The sequence below is a fragment of the Rhinopithecus bieti genome, unplaced genomic scaffold (genome assembly GCF_001698545.2).
Source record: "Rhinopithecus bieti isolate Rb0 unplaced genomic scaffold, ASM169854v2 scaffold_21703, whole genome shotgun sequence".
NCBI lineage: Eukaryota > Metazoa > Chordata > Mammalia > Primates > Cercopithecidae > Rhinopithecus > Rhinopithecus bieti.
Window position 1 is genome coordinate 4034453 of NW_016812332.1, and position 9229 is coordinate 4043681.

At 34.8% G+C, this 9229-nt stretch overlaps 1 protein-coding gene across 1 annotated transcript in view; it reads right to left on the reverse strand.

Annotated features, from left to right (window-relative positions):
• G2E3 (G2/M-phase specific E3 ubiquitin protein ligase) overlaps positions 1 to 9229 on the reverse strand; it is a 63510-nt gene that overhangs the window by 29242 nt on the left and 25039 nt on the right. Inside the window, 4 exon segments of the mRNA XM_017895899.1 lie at positions 445 to 610; positions 1637 to 1761; positions 4547 to 4648; positions 7224 to 7321. Coding sequence (XP_017751388.1) covers positions 445 to 610; positions 1637 to 1761; positions 4547 to 4648; positions 7224 to 7321 — 491 coding nt within the window.

Sequence of the window (9229 nt, forward strand, 5' to 3'; positions counted from 1 at the left end):
TAAAAAAAAAGAAGTTATGGTAAAGTGTTTACCAAAGCGAAGAAAAGCCTACTAATGTTTAAATATCTTAACTTGCTATCAAGCTTCTTATCATTTCAAATATCCTGGTTTTCCAGCTTAAATATGTAAATGAAACTTAGGAATTAAAATCTAGTTTATTCATTGTGAAATCAAACAGAATCCTTAGGTAAAAACAACAAAATTCTGTAAGTATAAATATACACTAAAAGTTTCATCTAAAGTATTTTTTGAATCTTAATTGTATACTTAAATAGGGTGAATTTTGTATATAAAATGTGCTTCAAATTAAATGCTTTAAAGCTGTTTTAAAACTAACAAGTGATAAGAGCTAATACACACGTCAATTCTTTCTAATTTAAAATTTAAATCAGCAAGCCATAATTTTATATCAATCAGAGAAAGCTTACAAAACATGTATCTTACCTGTAAACAGTCTCTGTGAAACCAAGCGTTCTTACAACAAGGACTTCGTAATATGTTATAACTTGGAATAGGCTCAATAAATTCCAAGCAAATGGTGCAAGGTAAGGACTCTCTATAATTATTAGATGTAATTATTTGAACAGGTCGATGGTTCCAACAAAATGACCTAAAAATGCAAATTATTAAAAAAAAAAAAATCTCATGAACTGAAAGCAAAACTTGGAAAACACTGTAATTCACATATATAAAATAAAATTCATTTGTATCTGTCTCATAATTCACCCACAACACACTGAAGACTTAAAAATTAAGTCTCACAATCTATGACCAAGGAGAGAGCTGAACCTTCGAAATCTGAACTTTTCTGTAGTGTGACTTACTTATACAGAATTTCAGAAACTAATTATTATGTTGAGAATCCTATGTAATATTGCCAGCAATGCAGTATACACATTATTGTACTCAACTACTGGGTACATACTGTTGTGCTCAAAATCGTATAAAATTAAAGAAGGCAGGAACTTATGCCTAAAAAATAGTTTAGTCATATAACACATAAAATGCAACTAATAACCTATTACCAATTCACTTTATCTCCATTTGTGTTTTCTAAACTGTAGTTTTCTTACATGGTAACAATCCATTAAATAGGTCAAAAATCCAAATACTAAAAGAAATAGAACACTTATGATACCAAATGTCAAAATTCACAAAATCTTGATGTTTAAAGTTGCACTCAGGAAGCAAATATTTTCAGGGGTATCCTAGGGCATAATATTTATTTTGTGGACTCAATCAAATTTACATGCCTTTGATTTACTCAGTGAGAAATGCATACAGCCCTGTGAAGAGTAAGTCGACAATAATTCTAAAGAGGGACACAGAAATCTAGAATTATGTAAAGGTGGAGATTTTCACTGAATTATGGATAAATTAACAATTTCATGTGATATCCAAAAGCTGAAATTTGAAGAAGAATACTAATCATTAGGTCCATCCTAGACATGGTAATTCTCAAGACTTGGCACACAGAAATGACCCCATAAGGGTGGGTAGGAGGGTAATACATAATGTTATATCTAAACTCTGATGCTCTAAACAGAAAATTTATACTAGTATTGTATCATTGGGATATGTATTTTCCACTATTCTTTAACATTGAACTTTCAAATTTAGTAGTTAAATAACTCACGCAAAATTGCCAGTAAACTGGAAAATGCATTCTCTCTGAAGTCCACATGGGAAATGATAACTTCGTTTACATCGAGGTGCAACACATCCAATTGAAGCACCATTTTTCTTGCAAACACAGCATTTCTATAAGAATATGTGAAAACAGGGGTCACAACATAAAAAATATAATATGATCAAGACATAAATAAATACTCCTTGTGGGGAATCTGAAAATTATTTCTTCATGTAACAGCTGTGATAATGGTATGTTAAATAAATTTCCTGAAATTTAAAGACAACAAAGATTCATTCCTATAACAATTTCGATAAAGAAAACATCTCTTGCCTAACATGTGGATAAGACAGAGAAGCCCCTTTTCCTTCCTACTAAAATATTTTAAATTGAAGGGTTTACAAACATAAAAGCTATATACATAAACATCTCATTGAAATCTCAAGAGAAAGCACATAAATTAGGCAATACTCATCAAGAATAGGAAAATACTATAAACCAATTTGTAAAAAAATGCCTAAGATCACTCTATTCTGACCAAATGAAAAAGTGTTAAGACACCTATAGTGGATTTAGAGTGGTCTCCAAAAAGTTATGCTCAGGTCCTGACTCCCAGTAACTATGAATGTGAACTTATTTGGAAACAGGGTCTTTGCAGATGTAATTAAGTTGAGGATCTTGAGATGAGATCATCCTGGATTTAGGGTAGTCCTTAAATCAAATAACTGATGTCTTTACAAGAGAAAGGAGAGGGAGATTTAAGACACAGACATATACAGAGAAAGGTCTGTGAAGACAGAAATAGATTGGAGTTATGCTGCCACAAGCCAAGGTACTCCAAAGGTTGCCAGTAGCCATGTGAAGCTAGGGGAGAAGCATGGAATTAATTCTCCCTCAGTGCCTCTAGAAGGAACCAACCTTTTCGACACTTTTAGAATTCTGGCCTCCGGAATGGTGAGAGAATAAACTTGTTTTAAGCAGCCAATTTGCTATGGCAGCCCTAGGAAATGAATATACTACCAGTGCCACTAACTGAAATATAACAGTGGTATATAAATGGAAAAATGATTAAATGAATCAATCATTAGCAAAATACAGAACAGTACCTAAAACGCCTTGGAACCCTTAAGATTGCAATTAAAACGCTCACTGATTCAGGGATTACAGAGTTACTGCTGACCCCTTTGAGCACCATCTAGGTCACTGGAGAATACTTGGCCAACCTGAAACTCTCCCAATGAACTGACAACAAGGAATTCTAGTTTGAGTTCACAAATGGGACTCTTCTTTTCAAGGGTTCACAATATACATAGAGAGGATTCAGGTGTTTTAAGAAAATAAGGACAGGTTGAATATCATGACAGGTTGAATATGAGTGCCAACATGATGCTCAAAGGAAATGCTCATTGGAGCATTTTGGGTTTTAGATTTTCAGATTAGAGGTGCTCAACTGGTAAGCAAATATTCCTAAATCTGAAAAAAATTTCAAATCTAAAATTTCAATCTAAAATTCTGGTTCTAAGCATTTTGGATAAGGGATATTCAATCTGTAGTTCCAAACCATAAGGGGACCTTTAGAGACCACCTTTTACCACAAGCTCACTATCACCAGGAAGTTTAGGAATTATGATACTAATATCTCACATTTAATATTTCACATAGTCCTTAGATTCATGCTAACCTTTCTCCCAAGGTTTTCCTTGTGCCCTAGAACCTCTCTTTTACCATTAACTCTCCTACCTTCTTGATATCTTCAAAAATAACTGCTTCCACTTCTTTGCCTCAACTAAAATAATAAATGTTTCTATGTGCTTCCCTTGTAGACCTTCTTGAATAAAGCTGTTTATTTTTCCATCCTCCTTAATTTCCAGACTTGACACAGGGAGGGACATGGACAGGGGCAGGAAAGGGGACAAAGAGAACATTATTTTAGTTCTCTGTTCAATATTATAGGCCACTACTTGATTTTCTCACTTTGAAAAATTTGGACCTTTGAGCCTAATGACATTTACCTTTCTGTTATCTGCTAACTTCCTAGTCACTCCTCCACCTCAAGACTTTGGCATCTGTCGAAACAAAGTCTAAACAACTTCAGCATTTATGGGACAATCTTTCTTTGACTTCTTCAACTATAATGTGTCAGTGTCCTTCATTTCCCCTCCAGTGCAATGATGAATCCCCTCATCACCCAAAATGCTCCCCCATGAAAATCATTAATTCCAGTATCGCATTCTCTAAACAGAACTCCCTATACTTCAAATCTCATTCTTTCTCATTATTTTTACTCAGACCATATGGAGACATTTCCCTGCATACAGCATAGTGGCTACTACACAGAAGATGCACAAATGATAGCTGAATAAGCAAGGAGTTAAAGTTTAGAATGCCTATCCTAGAGAATAGAAAGGGGCACTGAATATAACCACACAATGTCAGAAAAGGGTCAGGAGACATGGAGATCATGAATTGCCAGTCTGCAAAGCTGTGTAATTTCTAACTCAACCCAACATTCCAATCTCAGCAACTGAGGTATAAGAATAAAAAAGTAAATGGTTGGGTTGACTCAGGATTGAAGGTTTGCAGAACGGCAGAGTGGAGTTATGATCATAATTCTGATGGTCAGAGAAGACTGACCATCAGATCATAATTCTGATGGTCAATTCTGATGGACATGTTGGAATAAGATAAGGAAGTGAAGTCGGTATTGTCGTATGTATTATCCAGGGTCAATTAAGCTTTCTTTCATGGAAAAAATATCAACTGTCCTCCTAAAACTTACCATATTTAAATGACAAAAATACGCATTGAAACATATAATCAAAGTCATAAATTTCTAGTACAGAAACCAACAGAAAATACTTCCCAAGTATTGGCAATATTTATGGCATTTAGTTAATAATAAAATAATTTACTTACCAGTTTAGAAGCTCTATTCACTTCCTTCCTGATATCTTCTATTAGAAAACCATAAACTCCTTCTTCTTCTTTACCTCTCTGCCAAATTCCACTTGACATCAACTATGAATATATTCTCAGTTAGAAAATACTCTCTAAGAAACTAGTTGGGCATTAAAAATATATATCCATACTATTAAGTCTAATAAAAAAATAGACATAAAATGGCTCAAATTTCAAGTAGTTCCCTATAGGAGTTATTTTTCATGGTGAAAGTAAGAGCTTACTTACATTGTTTGATTCAGAAGGCATTGTATATTATCAGCTTGTATATCCTAATAAGTTTCTAAAAGTATTCCAGGAAGTAACAGAAAAAGAAAAAGAAAAGAAGATAGGAAGGAAGGCAGACAGTGGTTAGGTGGGTTAGAGGAAGAAACAAAGAAAGAAAGAACACCTACAATTAAACTTAACAAAGAGGAGTGGTGAATACAGATCGTGACAATTCAGATTAATTCAGTGACATTTCAGGCTAACTCTAAATCTAATTGAATTCTGAATCATTAAGGCATTATTTAAAAGAAAACCTATTGAACCCTAGACAACATAAAACGTTTGATTTTAAAAAAATTTTTCCTTATCCCGCAATGCGACAGTAATGAATGTTTTACTTTTTTAAAATTTGACTTAAGCTTCATTGTTTATATATGCTAAGAAAGCCTGAGTCAGAAAACGTGTAGAATGTGAATAAGAAATCCTGGCTTGCAAGCCAGGCTCTGCTGAAACTTCTGGAACCCTAGGCAAGTAATTTAATGTCTCAAACCTTAAACATGAAAATAAGAACATTGGATTAGATTGTATCTAAGTCTCTTTCCGCTCTAGCATTCTATTACCATTTGTAACATCACTATACTTTTCTGTTCATAATGAAACAGAATGTTAAAAGTTGAGTCTGGGGTCAGTACTTTTTTTAAAAGTATTACACTCATTGAATAAAACAGAACATAAGGGAAATTTTGATATGATCAACCTAAATGTATTACATAATTCAAAAACACTTTGTAGAGCAAATTTGTGATTAGAATTTTAACCAGTATATCGTAAAGAAAAACAAGTGATAACAAGTGACACACACTAAGAATTTGTTATGAAAACATAACCTGCAGACAGATAAAACAGCTCTCCTAATTCTACTGCATAAAAAGTAAAATAATATAATCTTCCTTTCCTGACTGAAAAAAAGGTAAAATAAACATACAAAATGAAAAGATTTTCTTTTTACTGCAAAACGTAATAGACTCTAACTTATAAACATATTTGGAATGACAACTTCATGTTCTCTTTTAAATAAGTTCCCAGGCCAGTGTACTACTCTATTTAACCTATGAGCTACTGAAGCACAAGACTGTAGTCTTAGAGGACCAAGGAATACTTTAGGTGGTTTCTCAAAGAAGCACTGAAATAATTTTAACATGGACGGTGGTAGATTTGAAAATATGTCCACAATTTGTTGATACTTCTTCCTTCAAGATGTGGGGCTTAATTCCCCTTGAGTGTGGGCTACTAGACTTAATGATTTGTTTCCAACAGAATAAAGCAAAAGAGACATTAGTGAGTGGTTGTGATGACTAGGTCATATGGTTCCATCTTGATTTCTCTCTCACTGTCTCCCTCTCTCTCGTCACTTGCTTTGGGGGAAGCCAGATGCCATGCCATGAGTAGCCTGATTTACTAAGAGGCCCAGGAGATAAGGAGCTGAGGTTTCCTGACAATAGTCAGGAGATACTGAGGCCAAAAGCCACATGAAAGAACCATCAGAGGTGAATGGACCCTGCAACCTAGTATAAAGTCTTCAGCTGTAATCTGACTGACATCTCAAAGATAACCTCATGAGACTCTGAGCCCGAACTATCCAGCTCAGCCAAATTCCTGACCCTTAGATACTGTGTGAGATGACAAACGTTTTATCTGCTAAAATTTCAGAGTAATTTGTTAAGCAGCAGATAACAATACAGTATCAAGAAACACTGCATGTACTAATGCAAGGTAGTAATGTGGCATGCTAAGGCAGTAACGTGCCACTAATATCTTAAGGCACGAATTCAGTGAGGTGAAAAATTGGTGGAGGGGAGGGGAAACAAAGGAGAGACTAATTCTGAGTATGAAATCACTCATTTGCTTTCTTCTGAGTGATGTATAAAGTAACTGGTTTCCTTTTCCAAAAATATTTATTACCTTTAGCCAAAAGGTTTCTTTTCAGGTTCTGTATGAAATAAAATACTTTTATTCTACTCCCTGAACCCTCAAACAAGTCTTTTCTCAGATTTATCACTAGCAATAAATGAAGTAAGAAAGTGGTAAAAGAAATACTCCCTTTACATTACAAGACCTCACAACCTCTTCTTTCTCTTTTTCACGTTAGCCTCTAAATAGGAAAGAGAGAAAAAAAAACAACCAACCCAACAGTGGAAGTAACTAATGATAGGTCTTTTATACGCGTACCCAAGTACTTCAGAATCCTTAAATTCCAATATAAAAAAATTACTTTTAGAGATAGACAAAAATGAGATCTGAGACAGTTAAATTGGGGGGGGGGGGGGGGGACCAAAACTTATCCAATGTCTCAGAAATCAGTGTCAGGAATCTTACTATCTTCTTTAGAATACCAAATTTCTAAAATTTAATTATAAATTATACTCACCAAACAGTAGTAATGTACAGTGAGATTCCATTTCTCCTTAGTTTTCTTTTCTCCATATTTATTAGGACAGTCATCATTTTTTCGACAAAAAACACAAGCTAACAGTGAAAAAGTAAATAGATATAAAACTATATTTAAATTTTTCAAAAAAACCTGTGGAACTGGTGCTTCTCTCAATTTCTGTGTTAAAGTCTTTCTGAGAGAGCAAATCATATAATATTGACATCAGTAACTTAAAATTTCCAACACCTACTTCTGAAACATTAATGCAACTTTATGCTCTTCACCAATCTTTAATGATGAATTCCAGTGTACGGTTAAAATGGCAATTTATGAAGTAACATCACTGAAAATGACAGACTGGGGAACTACAAAACTCTGATTAAACTGACAAAAACTGTTAGAATTAACTTTTAGAAGCTCTACAATCTAAATAAAACTTACAAAATTAGGAGAATGCTTAATAAAGAAACAAACTACTAATTTTGATGAGAACATTTTAACTTACCCACCTACCATTCCCCACTGCCCACCTGGGCAGTGGTTTTGGGGTGGCCCATGTTCCTGGTACAGATTACTGGTCCAAGAGGGGGTAAAATGGACCTTGTTCTTAAAAAAAAAGTGATTGTTTTGACTTGTATGATGGCTCCCTGAGGGATGAGCTCAGATGCTTGCCTTTCTTTCACCTGCTTCAGAACATTCTCAGGGCTGGAGCCTCTGCTGTTTGTCAAAAAACATTTGAAACAAATATACCAGCTGTAGCAGCCTAAGACAAGGGAAAACAGAGAGGGAAAGCAGCAGACAGACTGAAAGGCGTAGGAAAGAAGAAACTGGGAAAAGAGGGTACATGAGGGAATAAAAGTTTGGAAAACCTTCTGCATAATACTGGAGAATCTAGAAGTCCACATGCATGCCCAGAGATGTACACATGCTCAGAAATGACCCAAGAAATCCTAAGCTGTCACCTCTGGCTGATCTTTAGGCTCATGCAAGCCTACATTAAAAAAGAAAATCCCAAATCAATAACTGACCTACAATTTAAAGAACTAGAAAAAAGAAGAAACTAAATCCAAAGCTAGCAGAAGAAACAAAAAAATAAAGATTAGAGTAGATATAATCAAAATAGAGAATGGAAAACAATAGAGGGAGTAAAGAAAAGTTGGTTCTTTTAAAGATCAACAAAATTGATAAACCTTTAGACTAACCAAAAAAACAGGGGAGAAGATTAAAAACTTACAACAAAACTACAGTAAGCAAAACAGTGTGGTAGTGACATAAGGATAAACATATAGATCAATGAAAAAGAGTCCAGAAATAAATATATACATCTATGGTCAAATGATTTTCAACAAGAGTGCAAGACCATTCAATGGTGAAAGAATAATCACTTCAACAAATAGTGCTGGGACAACCAGTTACATGTAAAAGAACATAGGATGAACCCCTACCTCGCACCATATATACAAATTAATTCAAAAACAGTCAAGGACCTAAAATAAAATTCTTAGCAGAAAGAATAAGGGTAAATCTGTGTGACTTTGGATTTGGCAATAGTTCACATGACACTAAAAGCACCAGTAACAAAAGAAAAAAATGATAAATTGGACTTCATGAAAATTTAAAATTTTTGTGACTGAAAGGACACTACCGTCCAGGTGCAGTGGCTCATGCCTGTAATCCTAGCACTGTGCAAGGCCCAGGCGGGCAGATCACAAGATCAGGAGTTTGAGACCAGCCTGGCTAACATGGCGAAACCCTGTCTCTACTAAAAAAAAAAAAAAAATACAAAATTAGGTGGGCATGGTGGTATGTGCCTGTAATCCCAGCTACTCGGGAGACTGAGGCAGGAGAACTGCTTGAACCTGGGAGGCAGAGGTTGCAGTGGTGAGCCAAGATTGTGCCACTGCACTCTAGCCTGGGCAACAGAGCAAGACTCTGTCCCCCATCAAAAAAAAAAAAAAAAAAAAAAAAAAAAGAAAGAAAGAAAGAAAGAAAGAGGCTGGGCA